The sequence below is a fragment of the Macaca mulatta genome, chromosome 18 (genome assembly GCF_049350105.2).
Source record: "Macaca mulatta isolate MMU2019108-1 chromosome 18, T2T-MMU8v2.0, whole genome shotgun sequence".
Classification (NCBI taxonomy): domain Eukaryota; kingdom Metazoa; phylum Chordata; class Mammalia; order Primates; family Cercopithecidae; genus Macaca; species Macaca mulatta.
In genome coordinates, this window is record NC_133423.1 from 7,821,679 (window position 1) to 7,844,513 (window position 22,835).

General features: G+C 41.3%; 2 protein-coding genes across 4 annotated transcripts in view; one reads left to right on the plus strand and one right to left on the minus strand.

Moving 5' to 3' along the window:
• Positions 1-14,252, minus strand: part of LOC106994572 (uncharacterized) — a 33,346-nt gene extending 19,094 nt beyond the window's left edge. For both annotated transcript variants that reach the window (XM_077974989.1, XM_077974988.1), the window contains exon 1: positions 11,958-14,252. In XM_077974989.1, the coding sequence (XP_077831115.1) occupies positions 12,488-13,291 (804 nt within the window). In that variant the 5' untranslated portion in view covers positions 13,292-14,252 and the 3' untranslated portion in view covers positions 11,958-12,487. The remainder of the gene's footprint in view (positions 1-11,957) is intronic.
• The window catches only part of NETO1 (neuropilin and tolloid like 1), a 126,303-nt gene continuing 115,893 nt past the window's right edge, over positions 12,426-22,835 (plus strand). The window contains exons 1-4 of one of the 2 annotated variants that reach the window (XM_015122167.3): positions 12,426-13,133; positions 15,147-15,200; positions 15,443-15,580; positions 21,362-21,610. In XM_015122167.3, the coding sequence (XP_014977653.1) occupies positions 13,106-13,133; positions 15,147-15,200; positions 15,443-15,580; positions 21,362-21,610 (469 nt within the window). In that variant the 5' untranslated portion in view covers positions 12,426-13,105. 2 annotated transcript variants of the gene reach the window in all.

A 22,835-nucleotide genomic window follows, 5' to 3' on the forward strand; every position in this document is an offset into this window, starting at 1 on the left:
CTTAAACCATCAGAACTTGTGAGAATTCCCTCACTATCACGAGAACAGCATCAAGGAAATGGATTCCATGAGCCAATCACCTCCCACCAGGATTCTTCCTCGACATGTGCATGGCGTTTACAATTTGAGCTGAGATTTGAGTGGGGACACAGAGCCAAACCATATCACCAACATTCTCTCATTTCCTTACAAATTTACTCTCTGTTTATTCAATACAGAATTGTATTGAAAAGACATTAAAAAAAAATCCTTGATATATGAGCTTTGTTCTTCCCTGGATGACTCTGTCACTTGAAAAATAATTTAGGAGAAATAATAGCAAATAGATATAATAACAAAAGGTAAATATCTACTCACCAAGGTGAGTGTTAGGACCACAGATTTCCATAAATAATGTGTTGGGCATTAGTTTTACCATCACCCAGAATTCTTGAGTCTTCTCTAACATGTACTATAAACTTCTATAGCTGTAATATGTTACAAATATTTTCCCATTTTTAAAGTGGAGACAATTTTCAGATTGTATATAAGGTTTCAAGTGGAATTGCCATGCTGGCTATCTAAATTTTATGAGGAATGCCTCATTGAACTTTGAACATTGTTTTGTGGGGCAAAGGGAGAAAACTGTGTGTGAATATAATAAACTATGTGTTCAGTGTGAGAAAGTATGACTAGTTATATTTTCTTATTTCTGAACTCAACTTGATAGTAACAGAATTACTATTAATAGCAAAACCTAGATATAAAGGCAGTTACCAGACTGGGATACAGGGGTGGTGGGGACAAAATATAGGTATCAGTAAGATATTTTTGATGTTGGAGAACTTGCTTGTGACTCAGGATTGAATGTGGCAAGGACAAAGTACATAAGCACTAACAATAAACTACTATTAAACTACTGGAAGGTTTCTTTGAAACTTCAAGAAAATAATGGCTCTCAGTGAATCTCCTGGAGATGCTGGTTTTGAAGGCATATAGCACCCACAAGATCCATTCTCAGTTCTGCTAATAATCTTTATTTTTTCCCTAGACAGAAACAGAATTTCCCCAGTGAGGACATGCTGAGACTTGAACCTCGTAATTGGTTTAGAATCAATGAAGAGAGGTTAAGGTCAGATCTTGAGGACAGCAAGTATATATTATCCTGTATGGCTTTTGCCTTGGGGAGGGGAATTACCGAGTTTGAGAGGAGAGGAGGCTGCTATTCTCTAGCAGGTGTAGATGAGACACTTGTGCTGATCCAAAGGGCTTAGGGGAACCTGAATGTTCAACATTCTCAAGCACAGCCACCCTGGAGTCTCCACCCCAGGTCTTAACGTCCTACTTCTTCCCTATCAGAGTCTGACTTTAATATAGAAACACCAGAGATAAGACATAAACCAGGGCACACTGTTCTATTTTCTATCCCAGTTTTCCACAGGCAAAAGCCTTAGCAATTGTGATGGGATGACATGCCAGGGGCCAGGGCACTGCTGTTCCAATAATCCCCGTTCATAGAATGCCTGCTGTTTACAGGCGGGGAGATGTCCACATCCAGCATCCAGGCAGGGAATCTCCATCCTGGGAACACTTTGGGTACCAATTGCCTTTTCCAAGAAAAATAAAACAGAAAAACAATGACAAAAACCCCAGGATAAGAATGTAAGTATAGTTATTTCAGAGGTTCTTCCAGAGTATACTAATAGAGTATCGGGAACTGAGACCAGGACAGGAAGACAGCCATGTAACTCTTTGTTATCAAGCACATCACTACTGCGCAAAACTAGTCCGTCACCCTGCTGGGAACTCTGGAGGCCTGCACTTCATGATGGCACTACGTGATGGGTGAGGGAGACAAAACCCCAGCAGTCATTGTTTGAAGGTTGTTGGCACTTCTCCCTGCGGTGAGGCTGAGCAAAGCGGGCGCCAGCAGCCAGAAGAAGCCCTTAGAAAATGTCTGCAGTTGCAAGTCATTGGAGATCGGGTCAATGGGCCTTGACATAGGCCCAGGAGGGTAATAATGCTGGACACAACACCAGAGTTCAGTGCATTTCATTTTGATTCCAAGGCTATATGAGCTTCTTGAAACTAATGTTATAGTTTTTTCTCTTTTTACAAAATTTTCTGGAACACCTTGCAGGCAAAGTGGATTATCACCTCCTTAGAGGTACAACGTGTCATAAACTTTAGATGTAATATCTTTTTAGATGTAATTTTTTTTTTTTTTTGCCCAGAAACTAATTCATTTGTGTATTCATCCATTCAGTCAGCCTGCAATCACTCATTTAGGTATTTATTTTGGTGGAGTGAGAGGTAGTGAGCAGAATCAGCAATTCCATTTATTTATGGTTATGGATATATCAATAAACTCTTTTTTTCTTCAGAAATGTTTGCACTCTATAGTTTTTCTAAAAATAATTTTATCCATTTCATCCTGGTTTTCACATTGGTTTACATGCAGGTGCTCATATTCTCTACTCTGTTTTTATCTCTATTTTCTCTGCATTTCATTCTTTGTGTTGTTGGTAGGACTTCTATTTTTTTATTGCTCCTGATCATCTGGATAGAAGTTTATCTGGCTAATTTTTTTTTCAAATAACTGGAATTTACTTTTAATAAATATTCTGTTAGTCTGATTAATTGATTTCTACTAATTTATGCATTTTTCCTTTTTCTTGAGTTGACTATGTTGTTTTATACCAAGTATTATGCTGTTCTATTAAAAACTGAAAGTTTTCTTCTAAATATTACTTTATAACACGCCACAGATTTAGACATCTGTTGATCATAGATTTAGATATTTGTTATATATGTCATTAAACTACACATAGTAAACTTTCATAATTTCTTATTTGATCTAAGAACCATGTATTAAATAACTGTATTATTGTTGTAAGCATTGTTTAATTTTCAGACATGTGACATTAAGCTGTACTTCGGATATCAGTTTTTAATATTATATCTCATGGGACATATCTGTATGTTAACTCTTTGAACTTATATTTTTTGCCAATAATATATTTATTTTAAATAAATGTTTTATAGGAGTTTAAAATGTGTTTATTTTTGTTGACTTTAAATTCATACTTGTCTAAAATAAACTTTTATTCATAAGTTCTTAATATCTAATTTTAAAATGTTTTAATCAGTCAGTTTCTGAGAAGATTGTGTTAAAAATTTCCAACTACAATTATTACTTAACATAATGTTTGTTATTTTTCACTCTAAAAATAATTTGAGGCTAAACTTTAGCCGTGTATGTATTTGGGACAATTATATCAATTTGACTATTTTTTTTTCCCTAATAGTGTACAACGAAATTTTTTTCTTATAGTTGTCTTGCTTTGATGCTATTTGCCTAGTATATAACTGTCATCCCAGTATACTTATTTGACTTGGAAATCTTTTCCCAGTCGTATATTTTCAATAAACCTATAAATTGTGTTAAATATATCCTTTACACACATGTTCATGAATTTTATTTTAGTTAATATCTAATCAGAAATATTCTCTTCTCACTGAAACCTTTAACCCATACAGTTTTATGATTATTTCTATCATTTTTTCATGTTTTCTGCCACCATACTTTTATTATTTTTAATTTTATTTTGCTTTTGTGCTTCATTTATTATTATTATCATTATTATTACTGGCATATTCCATTGGACAGGTTGTTTTCTTTAGCCAACATGAACATGTAATATTCTGTTTTATTCTTATAGCAGTTACCTAACTTACATACAGCTATACTAACACTCTTTTCCAATATCTAGTGATATTGAATATCTACCATTTTTATCCAAGCAAGAAAAGAAATTTACAACACATCTCCCTATTTTCTTCCCATCTTACCCCTCATAATATATATCAGTTATTTAGACAATGAATTTTCACAAGACTTTACTCATCTTTACTTCGATATTGCAATATCCTCCTGAAGTCATCATTCTTCTTGCTATAATACATCATCTAAGTATTTTTAAAAATTGAGTATGTTAAAATATCTTTATTTTAAACTTTAAGCAATAGTTTACAGGCATATAAATAAATATTAGGTTAAAAAGTTTTTGTTTAACACTTTGACAGTACAGTTCCATTCACTCCGTGCCCAATGTCATTTTTCCAAGACTGCTGTCAGTCTAATTCTTGCTCTTTCCTGAAATAATCTGTTTTTTGCTATTACCATCTTCTTTCTCTCCATAATCTTTAAGAATTTTTCTCTGTCTTCAATTTTATTAAATGTTATTATCGTGATTCTAGTTGTGTATTTTTTGTTCAAAATAGTCTATTTAGTCCTCTATACCTGTTTTTGTTTTGAGGTCTTATGATATTGTATAATTATATTATGAAATATCATTAAGTTGAAATATTCCTTTTCCTTTTTCGTTATTGCTTTACCCTTCTCACTCTGAGATGGCATTATTACAGAACTATCTCACAGAACGTCCCCACTTACAGCCCTTAGCCTTCTCCAGTTTCCTCCACCAACAACATGAATCTTCTGTATCCTACAGAGATTTTCACATTTTTTTGTATTGGTTATTGAGCTTGGCTTTGACACATATGAATCTTTCTTGACTTAGGTTTCTATCAGCATTGCTATATTAAACTATAAAAGACATACGCTTGGTGATGCAGATAGAGACATAAATATAAATATAGGTGTAGACATAGATATCGAAGTAGGTATAGGTACCTGCATAGCTCTAGGTACACTTATAGATATGGGTATTAGCCATCTCTAGGCTTGCATGGAACAGCTTCCATATGCTGCTGTTCACAATAACGAGCAGTACTGACAGTGTTAACAAAACATTGAAATATTTATTTATATATGCTGCCACTGTGCTCAGTGCTTTTGATGTCTTCCCATTTAAACTCTTAAATAGTCCTATGTGTTATTAGGACTGTCTTACAGAGGAGAGCGCATAGGCTGAGAAAGTTTAAGTAATTATTATACACCTTGTAATTGATAGACCTGGTATTCAAACAAAATGTTCTTGACTTCAATGCTCTTAACTTCTACACATCATGGTTTAACATTGTAAAAATCATATTAAGGAACTGTCGCTTTTCTAGGAGGTTATTATTATTCAGCTAGGATATTATATTCCCTTTCTACCCACCTGCTCTCTCTTTATACTGCATGTGTGTCTATAAATGTGTGTGATTCCAGTAAGTCTTTGCAATAACTTGATAATCTCTGCTCTCTCTCATTTTTACCTTCTGCATGCCATGGGATTTCTGATCCCTGTGCAGTTCCCTACAATGAATTTGCTTTATTTTTCCCTGATAATTGCCTTTTTTATATATTATTTTCTTTTTGTTTTGGGATCAACCCTCATAGGGCTTATTACATTTGGCAGTGGCCTCAAGGCACTCACGCTCTGGCTAGAAGTGAGTGACTGGTAACATGCAGAAAGAATGACGGCTTTCCCTTGAACTCAGGTGAAACAATCTAAGCAGTTCCCCCTCCCCCCCATACACACCCCCAATAAGGTAGAAAGTCCTGGATGCTGTCCGTTATGCAGTTATCAAAAAAAGTGGCATTACAGAAATCGCTGCACTTCTTTTGGCCTCATTTTCTTCATTTAAAGAATGATAAGATACAGTAAGATCAAGGATTGCAACTGAAATACATACAGAGGCGGGGCAAGTAAGACCTAACAAATCACAACTATATCCTGTGTCCTATTTAGTAAAAACTGGTGTCTTAAGAATGCTGATAGAGATGCAAAACTTCATATTCATGCAAATGAAATGGAAAGTAGTGTGGATATTTCCTTTTTTTTTTTTTTTTTTTTCCCGAGACGAGTCTCACTTTGTTGCCCACGCTGCATTATCTCGGCTCACTGCAACCTCTACCTCCCAGGTTTAAGCGATTTGCCCGCCACAGCCTTCCAAGTAGCTGGGACTACAGGCATGCACCACCACACCCAGCTAATTTTTGTATTTTTAGTAGAGACAGGGTTTTACCATGTTAGCCAGGCTGGTCTTGAACTCCTGACCTCAGGTGATCCACCCACCTCGGCCTCCCAAAGTGCTGGGATTACGGACATGAGCCATTGTGCCTAGCCGGATATTTTCTACATAGTGTCAGGGAGTAGGTGAGGGTGTTGGAAATTGTGGTGAATTAGCGATTGCCTGTGGCTCACACCTGTAATCCCAGCACTTTGGGAAGCCGAGGCAGGTGGATCACCTGAGATCAGGAGTTCAAGACCAGCCTGACCAATATGGTGAAACCCCATTTTTTCTAAAAATACAAAAAGTAGTCAGGTGTGGTGGTGCGTGCCAGCTACTTGGGAGGCTGAGGCAGGAGAATCACTGGAACCCAGGAGGTGGAGGTTGCAGTGAGCCAAGATCATGCTGCTGCACTCCAGCCTGGGTGACAGAGCAAGACTCTGTCTCGAAAAAAAAAAAAAAGAAAAAAGATATATATATATATATACCAAAAATTGACTGCACATATCAATTATAAAACTATTTTAGAGATTATTTTAAATAATAATTTACTAAAAAGTAAAAATATATTTTGCCTTAATTTTTGAAAATTATTGTAACTATAACTATTTGGCAAAAATTCTGCTGCTATATATATTACTACTTTCTGAAAATATATTATTTGTAAATTTATCTAATCTAAAACTGAGAACAAAATTATTTTATGTTTCATTTCTTGTCTTGCAAATGTAAATGGAAACATGGTAGGACATTTCCTTGTACCATATTAATTATAACAGAGAATGGACACTCAAAGGAAGAATAGGTAAATCAGGTAGTTAGTATTTTAAAAAAGGAAGATTTTCATTTAACATTTCCCTTTATGCACAAAAGCTTGGTACTCTCCTCAAAATGTATTTAAGTCAGATAAATCCTGGATGTTAAGTCCTACCTTAACATCCAAGTTACTTTCACCAAGCAAATCATGGCTTTTGTTAGTTTCCAAATCCACATAATAAAAAATCATAATAAGATTAAAGTATGTGCTAAACAGTCAAAGCTATTAAGATCATGTGATGCTATTAACTTATATAATTATGAAAAAAGGCTGGGCGCTGTGGTTCACATCTGTTATCTCAGCACTTTGGGAGGCCAAGGGGGGCTGATCACCTGATGGCAGGAGTTTGAGACCAGCATGGCCAACATGGTAAAACCCTGTTTCTACTAAAAACATTAAAAAAATTAGGCAGGCGTGGAGGCACACACCTATAATCCCAGCTACTCTGGAGGCTGAGGCAGGCTTGAACCCAGGGGGCTGAGGCTGCAGTGAGCTGAGATCGTGCCACCTCATTCCAGCCTGAGAAACAGGGCGAGACTTCAAAACACACACACACACACAGTATGTCTAACTCATAAGAGACTTTCACATATCTGATTTAGCACACTGAAATAACATTTTGTTTGTACTTATTAATGGTTATTTTGACATGGAATATGTAGATTTACCCTTTAGTTTAGCTTTCTGTTTTCCAAATATGCCGTCCTCCAGGAATGGAAACTTGTTTTTTTCCCTGAAATAGCAGTGAGTGGACTTTGGGTACAATACTTATAGTACAAAGGTGGCTTCTGTACGGAGCCTTTACACTTTTAATCTTGGGGTATATCTTCATAAATGTTCCTGAAGTTTATATTGATTTATAGAGGATGATCTTATAATCAGTCAAGTGATTATAAAAATTATTTATATACACTGCAAAGTAAACGTCACTTCGAAGTAAATATCATACACTGCGAAGTAAATATCAATCAAAATGAAAATAATTTTTTTCTGAAATTTTGATACGGACTGATGGATCATGTATGTGAAAGCGCTATTAAATAACTGGTTAAGGAAGTGCTATGAAAGTTCTTTCCCACAAGAGGCTAATATTCTTGTGCTGTCTAAGAATACAACATATTTGTACTTCTAACAAAACCATATTTTATTTGTCCCTAGTGGTGATCATAAAATGTCCTACTTGGTTTAAATGTAAGATTTCAGAGATTTTGACATGCCTTCTATTTCATGGAGACTTTCTTTTCTTCTTCTTCTTTTTTTTTTTTTGAGACGGAGTCTTGCTCTGTGGCCCAGGCTGGAGTGCAGTGGCGCGATCTTGGTTCACTGTAAGCTCCGCCTCCCGGGTTCACACCATTCTCCTGCCTCAGCCTCCCGAGTAATTGGGACTACAGGCGCCGCCACCACGCCCGGCTGATTTTTCGTATTTTTTTAGTAGAGACGGGGTTTCACCGTGTTAGCCAGGATGGTCTCGATCTCCTGACTTTGTGATCCACCCGCCTCGGCCTCCCCAAGTGCTGGGATTACAGGCGTGAGCCACCGCGCCCGGCCGGAGACTTTCTGTGTGTTAGGATACACCTATAGTTTGCTGAAGAGCTTCTTCAATATTGCTTAAAACCAGCTTCATGTAAGAGTATTTCAGATAATTTTCAAAAAACATTCCTATAATTACCAGCAAATTACTTGTTTTTGAGAAACTATATTATGACATATATTTTTAAATACAAAAGCCTTTACACTTCATAATCATGTAAATAGTTATGTAAAAATCAAAAAATATTATTATAATATGGATGTGTCAGTAGCACTACTATATTTGAGTTATTTTTTGTAGCATCACCTCTTTCACTGATAGACAACTTTTAAGATATGCTAGTACTGGAGCTTAATTAACAAAGGAGCCCTGGTAGACCTGTAGTTTTATTTTTTTCTATAGAGAAGTACACATATGTAGACAAATACTATGTGCATTTGAATTGGAATGGCATGTATCCTACACTAATTCTTTTTAGGATTTTGGAAGTCCTTCTAATCTTTCATTGTTAGGAAGGTGCAAGCTAAAAAATAAAACCAACTTACTAATGACACCTTCTTTGGGTTCAATTGGCTTTAATTCTGCACCATCTTCTATAGTAGTCACTATTTCAATGTTAACCTTGGGGAACTGCGACAAAGCATCGTCTTCCAGGACGGCGCACTCAACTCACAAAAGCTATCAGTTTATATGCTCTCCCTTTCAAAATAATGACATCTTGTAATTTGACCATATGTGTGCACAACCTTTTCTTGGAGAAACTGAACTTTTCCCATATGTTGGTTTTTCTCAGAAAGAAAAATCTTATGGGTCCCTATTAGGGAGGTAGCATTACTCAGCAAGTGCGGATTCTGGAACTTAAAAATGAGAAGGCAGCTTGCCAAGTAAACAGGATGTCGTGGATGGCGAAGAGTGTGTATGGGTGTGTATGAAGAAAAATGAATGGAATCGTCAATAACAGTGCTGCACCTGCAGCCTGGGAGGAGTAGGGTAGGCAGCAAGGGCCGCAGCATCTGTTTTGGCCCAGTCTCTTGGTTGATTATCAGAGCACCTGAGCCGGCCAGGCCTCTTGCCTGTCCTAGGTCCAGAATGTGCACACTCACTCCCTCAGCACTGAGGTTTCAGCAAAATTTCATGCCTCAGCCCCAGGCATTGCCCAAGAAAGCACTGGACATTAAAAAGATCAGCGGGAAGCCAGAGGATCCCTTTTGGCCAGGAGAACAGCCTGGGTAACATGGCTAGACCCCCTCTCTAAAAAATATATAAAATAAAATAATTAGCCAGGCATGATGGCCTGTGCATGTAGTCCCAGTTACTTCAGAGGCTGAGGTGGGAAGCTCAGTTGAGCCCAGGAAGTTGAGGCTGCAGCAAGCTGTGATCCAGCCACTGCGCTCCAGCCTTTAATTCAAAAGAAAAAAAAGAAAGAAAATAGAGGCCACTTCAAATACACGCGTGGAGAAAAGGTTAGGACACTTTCACCTTCCCTATGATTTCCTTCTAATTTCCTGTCTCCTGATAAAAGGACTACCTGTCTAGCAAGGTAGCCACTTCCTTGGCAGGTTACAAAATCTGTGTCCTGGGAAACTGATATGGGCAAAGAGAGCAGAAGAGGGTAGGTGAATGAGTGCATTTATCGTAAAACCAAGTTTTTTTTTTTTTTTGTCTGACTTCAAACTGTGATTGAGAAATGCAGTAACTCTCTCTAAATAATTTTAAATGTTGCCACTTCGTAGAACTGCGTCATTTTCACGAATAACGCATATTTTGGATGTAAAGAAAGTACTATCCAACCATAAGGAAGATTCCAATATTCAACTGTCAACTCTTGTGACTGGTCCTTTTGCAAGACCCCCACCCTCTCCTCTACAGAGGTGCATTTTCCAGGCATTCTGTCATCTGCATATCCCTCTGTGAAGCGGCCTCACTGATCTTTGAACGCTTTTGCTTCCTTAAGGCTGGAGAATTTCTTCCTCAAGTCCAGGACCAACATTGCCCACCACCTCACCCCGCGCTGGCACGAGCACCTCACGTGGGTCACAGGACTGCCGCGGGACCTTCTGCTGTTTCCCCTAGATCCTTTTACAAGTAGGTGCGTGAGCGGATACTCCCCAATCTCCCTTTATCCGCTCACCTCTCGCCCTTTGCTCAAGCTTGCAGCTTCCCTCACAGGCCTCCAACTCTGCTGGACTTGGCGTATTCAGAGGCGCGCAGCCTCTGTCCTCTTCCCTCTCTCCCCCATTTCTTCTGTCCTCCCCACCTTCTCTCTTTTCTCCTGTCCCCACTCTCTTCTGTCCCCTCCTTCTCTCTCCTGTCTCTCTTTTCTCTCCCTGCTCTTTTCCCTTTCCTCTCTCTCCTTTCTTTCTCTCTCCCTTCTCCCTCTGTCCTCTCTTCCCCTTTCTCTATCTCTTACTCGGTCCATGTCTTCCCCCTTCTCTCACCTCTCTCTCTTCATGTCTCCATCTCGCTCCACTCCCGGGTTGACCCATGACCCACCTTTCATTAAACGGATGCACAACACACGCGCGCGCGTATATGCGCGCGCACACACAAACACACCAACCCCTCTGCTCACTTTACCCCACCCTGGAAATCGAGGAACCAGCAGCTCGGTGTGGTGGTAGGAGGCCTGGGGGCGCGTATGAATCTCTGAATCCCTTCCAGACTTGGGGGTCACCTCACCGTCCCTCATCCCAACTTACTGGCAAGAGACCTGCACCCGCTCACAGCCGCTGCGCTAGGCGTGGGCAGGACCGCGACGAGCACCCCACGCCCCGCGCGCACGTGGGCGCCCCAGCAGCAGGTGCCGGGAAGCCGAGGCCCGGCCAGAGCAGGGAGGCAGCGCCCCAGCCTCGAGCGCTCACCGGACTCTTCTCGTGGCCCTTTCTCCTTTTCTCGGCCTTTCGGGGCCACCCTAGTCTTCACAGCTCAGCGTCTGCTACTGACCCCCCGCCCCCCGGCGACCCCGCCATTGCCATTAGCTCTTCCTACCACGGCTTCTTCCCGCCACAGTCCTCAACCCGAGCCCCAGCCGCGGCGCGGGTGTGCGTGACCGGACGGGATGGCCTCCGTAGTCCCGGGGTCCGGCGAGCTCGGCTGTGGTCTGCGTGGGCCGCGTCCGCAGAGGCCGAGGAAGGAGGGCGGGACGGAGCCGGGAAAGGGAGGAGGTGCCGTTGCGGCGCCCAGGGAGGGACTCCCCGCACCCCCGCACGCTCCAGCCCTTCCCGGAGCTGCCTGGCGGTTGCAGTTATTTCGTATTCATTGATTCGCATTGTACAAGCCCGGGCTCTTCCGGTGCTGTTTCCTCGCAACTCTTGTCTCTCAGACTTCAACGCGCCGCGCGCGCCTGCAGGGGGAAGTGGCGCGAGGGAACGGGGGTCCGTGTGTGCCTTGGGGTGGTTTTAAACACCTCGAGGTGGGGGGATTAATTGCAAGAAACACGCGTCTTTGCAGGAGCAATTTGGTGGGGGGCACTCGGCATCAGGCCCGGTGCTCAGCCGCGAAACTTTTACCGCCGCCTTTCCCTGGGGCGCGCCCCTGCCGTGTCTCCCAAGCTGAGCGCGGAGTCCGCGGCGAAACCTGCGTCCGGGGGAGAGAAGGAGGGGGGGCGCCCAGTTCCTTTACGCGGAGGGAAACCAAGGGGTGGGAGGCACAGAGCCCGCAAGGTCTAACCTTTAAAAAGTGAAACACCAAACCCCACAAGGGATTTTCACACGAAGGCCTCTCCAGCTTCCACGCCTTCCGTCCGGCACGAGGATCCGGCTCGGGATTTGCGGCTGCATCCTCTCTCTGCGCCCTGGCGGGCCGAGCCGCGGATCCCAGCCGGGTCCTCACCCCCTCCCCGCCCCTCCCCCAGATCCGCGCGGTTGGGATGTCCTTGCTGCCGCCGCCGCGGCCCCATTCCGCCGCGCACCAGCCCCGGGGCGCCGGCTGCGCGCAGCGTCGCTATCCCACCCAGACTCCGGGCTTCCAGGAGGGTCTCGGAGCCCCAAGCCATGACTAAGGCGCCCATTTGGTAACTCTGCCCTCTTCCGGCTCCTTCCTCCTCCCTCCCTTCCCCGCCCCCCCTCCCCGCCACCCCGCTCCCCTGCACCGCCCTCCAGCCCGCCTCCCAGACGCCCACCCGCCCGCTCCTCTTTCCGCAAGATCGCAGAGGTGGCGCGCAGCCCGGCGAGCAGATGACGGACCCCTTCCTCCTGCCTTCAATGCCTCAGCGGAAGATCCCCAAGGGCTGGAGCGAGGAGCGCTGCCGCTGGACATCCTCCCGGGGAGGCTGCTCCGACCTGCTGCGCGGCGCGTCTGAGACTGGGGACTGAGCCATCCCTGCCGCCGCCGCCGCCCGCTCCGTCGCTGCCGTCGGTCTGGACTGGCCCCCACCTCGCTGCGCCCGCTCCCCGGCACCGGCTCGGGGGCGTCCCGGGGCTCGCCCCGCGCTCGCCGCCTGCCTCGCGCCGCGTCCTCCAGACCCTGCGGCGGCGACGATGCCCGGGAGGAGGGTCCTGACGGCGGCGGCGCGGATGGTGGCGGCCGGCGCCCGGGTGTGATGCGAGCGTCACGGTGGGGATGCTGCTGGCTGCGCGGCGCTGAGGGCCAGCGAGAGCGAGAGCCCGCCCGGGGCGGAGGACGGACTCATCCGGATCTGGCTGCAGCGTGGGCTCCGAGCTCCCCCTTCCTTTTGGTCTCCCTCTCGGGCCCCCTTTATTTCGTTCTTGCTTTGCGTCTTTAACACCTCTCGACCCTGTCCTCCCCCCGCCACTGGAAGTCTTCCCGTCTCTAAATGGAATTAGTGGAGCCCGGAGCCTCTGGTGTAACGCACAGACATGATCCATGGGCGCAGCGTGCTTCACAGTGAGTACCCTGCCCGCCGCGCCCGTGCGCTCCCGGAGCCAGCCCTCCCGCCCCTTTCCAGCGGCCGAACGCGCAGGAAAAGCCTCTGCGCTGCGCTCCGGCGGACCCTGCAGTCCCGCGCGGGTTGGGGCCGACGTAAACTTTCTGTATTGCAGCATCGTGGAACCGGGCGTGGGGGCGGCGCGCGGTCAGCCGTCGCGCGATCCCACAACCTGCCGGGGAGAACGGGCTTTCGGTGCGCAGGAACCCCCCGGGGGTGGAGAATAGTTCAGGGATGGACACGTGCGGCAGAGATTGGCCCAAGCGAGGGCGCAGGTGGAAAGCGGGAGAGAGCGGATGATGCCTAGTGGGGTGAAAGGAGTCTTCCTCTTCCAGGGGCTCCCGGAGCTCGGAGGGCCCCTGTTCGCAGTCCGGGAGGTAGCAGAAGGCACACCTGAAGCCGGCGCTGGAGGGAAGGGCCAGGGTCAGCCTCCACCCCTTTCCGCCCGGAGACCGCTGATGTCGCTTTATGGGTGTGTGGTAACGCGGGCAGTGTAGGGGTGGGAAGGAATGAGAGGAAAATAGTACCACCAGTCATCGAGTAAAAGGCAGTATAAGAAAATGTGTGGTGGAAATTTATCATTACTAAGCAAAGATGAGAGTGTTGATCGCGAGCCACGCAGTTAAGAGAGGGCTTTGCTGATGAGTTAAACACAGTACATGGTCTGTAATGTGATTTCACCGAAACAGGAAGAGCGGAGTAAACAAATACACATCCTGATGCCGAAGGATGTGTCCCTGTGTGTTCTGGGTGTGAGCAGAAGCACGACAAATTAAATTGATTTTTTTCCCCTGTGGAAACACACAGTAACAGCAGCAGCCAGTGCCTTAATTTCAAATGCAAATGAACTGACTAGAGCATAAAGTAACACACAGTTTCTAATATTTTAAATATTAATATCAAGACCTAGATACCTTTCTTATAATAATGTTTAAGTATAAATGTATAAGCCTGTGATGAGCTTTAATTCAGGAAATATTTGTGAATTGTGCTCTCCCCCCAATTCATTTTAAGTGAAAATATGAAAACATATACCTTTTATGTCATTGGACAACAAAATGAATAAGAAAAATAAAATAGAAAAATCAAATTATGAAGACTAGCTTACTTATTATTTTGCTAGTGTTTCATCTTGTAAAAATGTTGATTAGATCAAGAATATGGAAGTAAAACAAGTTTAGATTATAACGGCATTGCAGATTCACTGTTAAGTTACAGATCAGAGTCTCTTTGACACTGGAAACCTGACTCAATATAATGCTTTTGAAAATCACCTTTCTCAAATTAATAATCAATTTCTATAGATTGATTTGGTATTAAATCAAGTTAAAGTTAGAAGAGATTAATTTCACAGCTTAGAAAGTGCTGAGGGATGGGGTTACTTGGAGGTTCAGAACATTTTTGTAGGCAACATTCTAGTAATGCTGCTTAATGCCCACAATCCACATTAATCTGTTTCTTGCTTGTTCCCCTCCCCCCCAGCCTGTAGGATTTGTCTAAGTATTTATTTTCTAAAATACAGCCACACTGCAGTGTGTCAGGAACAGTCATGGAGCTGTTCTCATCGTTTGCCTCTCCTTTTCCTCCTTTTTACCTTCTGGCCCCTCTCTTCCTTCAGAGATGCTAGCAGAGCCATTCCCTAAGGGCAGTTTAGATACAGTCTGACTCCTGAAGTCCCACTGTACTGTGTGTGACATGAATAAATTGTCATGTTGCCTTTAGAGTGAATGATGTATTTGCCTTAGGAGTTTGGGTCTCATCCATTCTTAACTTGCATTACTTCCTTAAGGGAGTCCCAAGGTTTCCTGATTTGTACATTTCAAATTGGTTTTTGCAAGTTCTGAATCAACTTCTAACAGTTAACAATGATACAGTTAATCAGCTTTGATATTTTGTCATGAAATTATGTTATGTTTTTATGGGATTTGATCATTTCAGTGTATTTTAACTCCAATTTTTCTTTTCTGTTTCAGTTGTAGCAAGTTTAATCATCCTCCATTTGTCTGGGGCAACCAAGAAAGGAACAGGTGTGTTTACTTAGAAAAATCTAGTGGAAGACCTCGAATTATTTTGTATTTTCCTATTATCCTTCTACTCTTAATATTCCAGAATATCTGAACCTGCTATAATGTGTATAATTGATTGGTTTGGCTAAGACAACATGTAAAAATTAATTTACTAATGGATATTATAAGAATGTCCTCTCTATTTTTAGTATAATAGAAAAATTGGATGATGGCTCTTTTAAAAACATTTTTTTTAAAAACAGAAAAGCAAACCACCTCAGAAACACAGAAGTCAGTGCAGTGTGGAACTTGGACAAAACATGCAGAGGGAGGTATCTTTACCTCTCCCAACTATCCCAGCAAGTATCCCCCTGACCGGGAATGCATCTACATCATAGAAGGTAAGGGGAGGCAGTGCCAGAGTTAAGAGAGCACTAAGCCAAAACCTGGCCATCTCTCTGCTTTGGATGAAGAATATGCGTATAGGCATTACAAAATTGATTTGGAGATCATGCGCAAAAATATCTCTGAGTGAATCAAATAACTGTAAAATCTGGAATCAGGCTAATTATTGAAATTCTTAGTAATGGGTTATGAACAAGCAAATTCGGTGCAATAAAAACAAATGAACAACTTAAGAGTTTATTTTGCAGTTGGCTTAATTGATTTAGAGTTCTAATGCCATAGAATAGATGCATAGTTGGCACAATATTAACTAGTGTGTAAGTTTGAGAAACTAGTATTTTTTTTAGTAGAATAGTAGTATTCTACAATTAGTAGAATAACCTGCATGTTACATTTTCTTTAATATTATAAAGTACAAAAATCATATTAATGTCAAAGATCAATCTATAATCACATTTTCTAAACACCGGTCTGAAAGATAGTTACCTTATTTATGTTAACAAGTAACATCTCATTTTAAAGTCAAGGTCGGGATTGTAAATTATGACACTTTCTTTCATGACTTTTTTCCAACATGAAAGATAAAAGGTGTTGGAAAGAGACTCCTCTTTGAACATTTCCCATTTACACTAACCTTGTAAACATCTTTTTTTTTTTTTTTTTTTTTTGAGACGGAGCGAGAGTCTCCTGATTTCCAGCGATTCTCCTGCCTCAGCCTCCTGAGTAGCTGGGATTACAGGCATACGCCACCATGCCTGGCTAATTTTTGCATTTTTGGCAGAAAGGGTGTTTTACCATGTTGGCCGGGCTGATCTTGAACTCTTGACCTCAAGTGACCTACCCACCTTGGCCTCCCAAAGTGCTGGGATTACAGGTGTGAACCATGGCTCCCTGCCAACACCTCTCTCTGAAGTACAGCTTTTAAAATGTAGAAGCATTTCATCTGGTGATGGAAGTTTTCAGTATTCCAACTGTTAGTACCTAATAGCCTAAAACTTGGAAGCACCCCCCTCCACACACACACACACACACACACACACATACACATACACGCACAGGCAAAACTGTCTTAATGTAAAGATATATGCTCTATTATAAATGGGGACACATTCATTTGATAGAGTTTTCAAAGGAGCAGACTTTCTGTTTACCTAATTTTAAGAATCTCTATTTAGAAATGATTATTTTTGTTGGTAATTATTGGGCCAAAGACCTTCCCCCACCCTTAGTACTTGAAGTTGAACTTTCAGGAAATAGAAACCACACTGTAAGAAGGTAAAACAATAAGCTCTGCTATTAAAAGGATAACACTGAAAACCTAAGGTCTGGCAGTGCAAATTCCTTTTACGACTGATAGAAAAGGTACTTGCTACTTGTCTCATAGGACCTAACAATATTCTCTGGGGACTATGTCCGTTTCCCTAAACAATCTGTAGGGGCCCCAGGATTAGCACAAAATAGTTGCAACAGGGAAGCCAAAGAGAAGAAAACCGGGAAGAAGAGATGCTCACCTTGGTTTCTGAAGAAATTCCAGGGAAGGCATCATTCTCTATATAGAGTAGCGTGTGCGGAAATTCAGAGCTGTGATATGGTTGGGGACCTGCGTGGTGTATCCTAGGGCTTCAGTAGAATCTGAGGAAAATACAGCGGGAGGGTGAAGAGGGAGACAGTCTCAGACAAAGGGTTACCTGGTATTCCTTCTGTCCCCACTGGATAAAATCTTGGACATTGTGTTGGAGACAGTGAGGTAATTTAATACAGTGAAGTAATTTAAGTTGAGGAATAATGTGAGATTTTGATGAAGAAGTAACTGAAGGAAAAGAACATAAACTAAGAAACAATTGGAAAGTCCAAGTAAATCATAGTAAATGCTTATACTAAAGAAGTGGCATCAGTGATGGAGTACATGAAAGAACTGAGAGGTACTTAAGAAACTGGATCAGCCAGATGCGGTGGCTCAGGCCTGTAATCCCAGCACTTTCGGAGAACGACGAGGGCGGGTCACGAGGTCAGGTGACAGGAGACCATCCTGGCCAATATGGTGAAACCCCATCTCTACTAAAAATACCAAAAAAATTAGCCAGGCGTGGTGGCGGCGCCTGTAGTCCCAGCTACTCGGGAGGCTGAGGCAGGAGAATGGCGTGAACCCGGGAGGCGGAGCTTGCAGTGAGCTGAGATCTGGCCACTGCACTCCAGCCTGGGCGACAGAGCGAGACTCCGTCTCAAAAACAAAAAAAGAAAGAAAAAAAACTGGATCATGAGTGGCTGGATCAAGGGATTACAGAATATGGTATCCTGGGACTGTTCTAATGTTTGTTGCTCGATGACTTGTTAGATAGACGGAATTGCCATCCCAGAAAAAAAATGTAGACGGAAAAAATTGGTTTAAAGGAAAAATAATATGTTTAGTTTGTGCTTGTGGAGATATTCCACAAAAAAATTGGGTACATGTAGCTCTAGCTCAGTGGAGAGATAGATGTGTGCTGAAAATGTATTTGTATATGTCAGAAATATAGATATTGTTGTTGAGGTTGTTAATATGAATAAAATTATCCAAGAGAGTATTTGGAGCACTATTTTTCAACTGCTTTTAAAAATGCAGCTTCCTGGGCCTTTCCCCAGGAATTCTGATTTAATTGACCTTAGATAGAGCCCCAGGCATCATTATATTGTAGTAACATTCCATTGGAATGCCCGTGGCAACCTGATGTCTTCATCTAAAATGAGAGAAAATAAGATGTAGAATACATTCTCCGGAAAATAACATGTAAGAGATGGACAGAGTATGGGAAAAAAGTAATAGAATGAGTAGGAGAAGCCAGAGAGTTAAGCAGGAGAGTCAGGTGCCCAATGCCACAGCAGCCAGAGCGGACAGGGTCTTGAGAAGCAGGGAGTAGTCAAAGTGCCGGTTGTCACTGCAAAGAAAAATAGGTGAAAAACAGAAATGCATGTGCTACGTGAAGCAGTTAAGAGTTTGTTAGTAACAGTGATGAGCACTCCCATTGGCATAATGGAGACAGGTGTTTTTTTCTCTTTTAAAGGGGGCCAATTGCACATATTTAATTCTAAAATGAATATTCTGTAGAGAAAGGTAAATTTAAAACAGAAGAGAAAGAGGGATACATAATTAGTCAGATTTCTAGAGGTATGACCGATTGGGATGAAGAATACAGGTGAGGTCTCAGTCACGAACGAGAGGATTCCTTTATGAATGTCAGGTGGCCAAAAATTCCCTCAAAATGGAGGAAATATTCTGTAGATACGTGCACTCTCCAGGTGAAAGTACTCATAGTTCTCAGTGCGTCTGAAGATTCTCAAAGTGGTTGAGACCTCTCTTGAACTAACCTCAGTGTTAGATCAAACATAACTTACAGAAACGTTAAAAGGAAAGGCAGCTGTGCAAAAAATTCTTGAAGGTGAAGCAAATAGAAGTTGAGAGAGTTAGACTTAGATAGCTTCAAATCGTTTCTGTGTGCCATAATCAACTCATTTTTAAATCTATCACAGTAAGTACGTGGCAAACTTAGTTTTAAAAAGTGATTTCACTGCCTTCTAAAATTCAGCTATGTAGGTTTCATTTCCGGGTGTGTGTCGTTAACTTCAACATGCTGGACCAAAAGAAAATAAATTGTCCACATATAATGTTGCCTACCAAAAGCCATAATGGCAGAATGTTTCCTGAGGAACATTGAGAGGTTGACTCAGCCACAGAACTTACAAAATAACAAGAATGAAGGTATGGATAAGTGAATTCGTGTTAGATGGCCGTTATTTCTTAGTAGGGGAAATTGGTGAGTGCGTGTTGACAGATGACAGAGTTCTAAGTAAATTAGCTAAGGACTGTCTTCATTGCTCTATCTTTCCCTAGCCATACATTATTTAAATTAACCTACAATCTGAAGTAGTTTGTTTCATCATAAAACTTGTTATACTGATTTATTGTGAAATAAACTGGTAGATACATACTACAGGATGATAATGGATGCAAGTGCTATACTTAGTACTGATACGTAGATGGGTCTAATTTTCAGTATTTGCCTTTTTGTTTTAAGGCTAACACTTTAAGCATAAAACACGGTTAGTCATTTCTTTGGGTACTTTCAAATTTAAAAAAAAAAAACAAAAAAACACGTCATTGAAACTCCCTCAAATCTGTCATTATCATGGTTACTCATTTGTTGACTTTTTTGATACATTTTAGTGATGGATAAAATATTTTTCTTGCATGAGTTATACATGTCTCTTTTCAATGTGGGAGTCTGAAACTTTTTTAGAAATTAAAGATTATTCATAAAATAATTCATTTTAAAAATGAATTGTCCTTAAACTGTTGATCGTTAATTTTATACCTGGGGAGCATCAGAGTTACATTTTATTCTGTAGGTCTCCAATTTCCAACTTATATCATTGTCTCAATATTAGATAAATTTTTGAAAACCGTACATACCAGAGTTTACTTTTTAGGTCATCATGGATGATGTTCAGTGTATATTTAAGAAGCAGTGGGGTGTGGACAGCCACTATTTGGCATGGTTGCTGACTGTAGAGGGAGCAGGCCCCGCTGTGCTAAGTCTTAACTTTCAAGTATCTAGAGGGGCTTAGTGCCTGAAAAGGGCCAAGTAGCAGGGAAGCACTCAGAGGGCTTCAGGCAACAGCTGTGTACTAACCAGGATACATACATGCTGATGTTTCAGCAAACTTTATGGCCATTCTGGAGTATCCTGGCTGAATGTAAGTCTGAGATGCCAGAATTTTGGACTGTTTTGGACATATCAGGGGAAGAATGAAAGAACATTAGCAAAAACATTCATGTGGTGCTGTATAGAGTTGCCAACCCTGTAAAGCTTTCCCCGACTCTTTAGAGAGCTGTAAAAACATTTATGAATCTACGCTTATTTATAATTCACTCAAAGATGTTTTTTTGGGAAATTTTCGATGACAAGTACTATGCTAAGCGCTGAGAAAGAAGGTGAGTGAGATATGGTTCTTGTCTTTCAAGATCAGATTTAGAGAGGAGGCTTCTTTAAAGTAAGTCTTTCCTGTGGAAAGAGAAGATAATAGTGGGTATGTAGATATTCAAGAATGTAAGAAAATCCATGAAAGTGTGAAGGAGCATACTTTCCTGGAAGACAAGACGTGTTTGAAGTGGTCTGAGCTCAGGCTCTCTGTGAGGGGATAGGGTCCTGGAAGCAGGATATTCTTAACAGATTATGCTTGTCGAATGCATTGATCATGGTCCAGCTGCTGAGGTTTAAACCTGAGAGGGATGTGATCAGGTTTGTGTTGTAGAAAAATTACTCTTAATATCTTTGTACATGCACCTGGATCTGATCTGGACACATGACTGGGATTATTTGAATGATTATATTTAATGTAAGTCTATGCCAAACAATTTCTCAAGTGATTTGTGACCTTAAACCTGAGTATTCCCGGAAATACGAGAAAAGAGACAGAAGAGTGTCCCCTGACCTTCTAGCTCCGAGTTAACAGCCTTTCATAAAAATAGTGTGCTTTGTGAGTCCTGCACAAAACATCAAAATGGTCATCTTGTATCGGAATATTTTATGCAACAACATCGGTTTTAAGGTTCACTCCTTAGACAATTTTTTGAAAATTGTATCCCGTAGAATAGTATCCTATGCTTTCTTTATATTTCCATGCATATCATCCATAAGGTTTGAGAGAAGATGTATAGATAACATCTGAAATAGAATCAGAAAATAGCAACCTGAAGATATAAGAAATGGCCTCCCAGAAACAATCTTTCTTCTTTACAGCTGCTCCAAGACAGTGCATTGAACTTTACTTTGATGAAAAGTACTCTATTGAACCATCTTGGGAGTGCAAATTTGATCATATTGAAGTTCGTGATGGACCTTTTGGCTTTTCTCCAATAATTGGACGTTTCTGTGGACAACAAAATCCACCTGTAATAAAATCCAGTGGAAGATTTCTATGGATTAAATTTTTTGCTGATGGAGAGCTGGAATCTATGGGATTTTCAGCTCGATACAATTTCACACCTGGTAAGTAAGTACTTTAAAAAAAACTGTTTCTTTTTCTTCCTCATTTTTCTGTCTTCATAGTACAAAATCTTTTGTAAGACAACATTATACTTTTTCAAAGAATGTTCCAGTTCTATTTAAAACCAAACCTACAGTGCTTTTTCTTTTCACTACATAAATTCTGAAAGAAAAAGATGTTTTCCTTAAAACAGCCTATACTAGAGGTAAAGAGTAGTGACTCAAGACTCTAAATGGGCATCAGCAACCCCAGCAAATGGATGGGCTTTGTTATGATGGAATGTGTAATTGGAGAGACAGTCTGTGATAAGGAAACTCATTATACATAGGAGCTCAATAAGCTTGAAAAGGCAATTGTCGTATTAGAAAATATATCCACCAAAATGATCTTTGGGGAACCTGAATCAGAAGTTCATTTGTTCTGAAGATTACCATGTTTCAGTTAAATCGATCATACTTTACCAAGTAGTCTACTCTCTTTTCAGAAAAGCAAATTCTTAAGAGTTTTGATGAAAGGAAAACTCAGACCTGTAGCAGCCGAATACTCATTTACAAGGTCTTGCAGAAATTGTGTGCAATTATCAAATTATGCAATCTATCTCAGTTTTCCTTTTAACTTGCTGGAATTAAAAAGGGGGCTGTGATATTGACTGGCTCACTTAAGAGTTATCATTCATTACAATAAAAATTGGTTATCACATTTTTTCACTGCAAGAGCACTACATGCATTAATTTAAATGGAAAAATGATTCAAACTACATAAAGCCCATTTTTTATTTAATGTTTTTTCATTTTGTATGTATTGTTTTATTTAAGTTAGGCAATAGGATAATTTGAAATATATGTAAAGTTTGTTGAAGTTTGTATTCCATGTTAAAGAAGTAACACCTAAATAGGGCTTTGATACTCAGTTAAAAAACTAAAATTTTAAAAATTATTAATGTAAGTTTAATGATGACTTTCATTATGACATTATGGTGTATGTTAAATCAAGTATTAACTGTGGCGTATATATCAGCTTTAAGCATTAGGAATGTTTTTAATAGTGTCACTAAAGGATTGTGGTTTTAATTATGCTTTGCTGATAATGGATTACTCACAGAAATCAAGGGTATTTCATGTGTAAAATCGAACTAATCTGAAGTATTCCCAAAAGGTACAAATGATAGCTTAATTTGTTTGTCAGATTATTAATGCTAGAGTTGTAAATGGAAAGGTAGGTATTTTT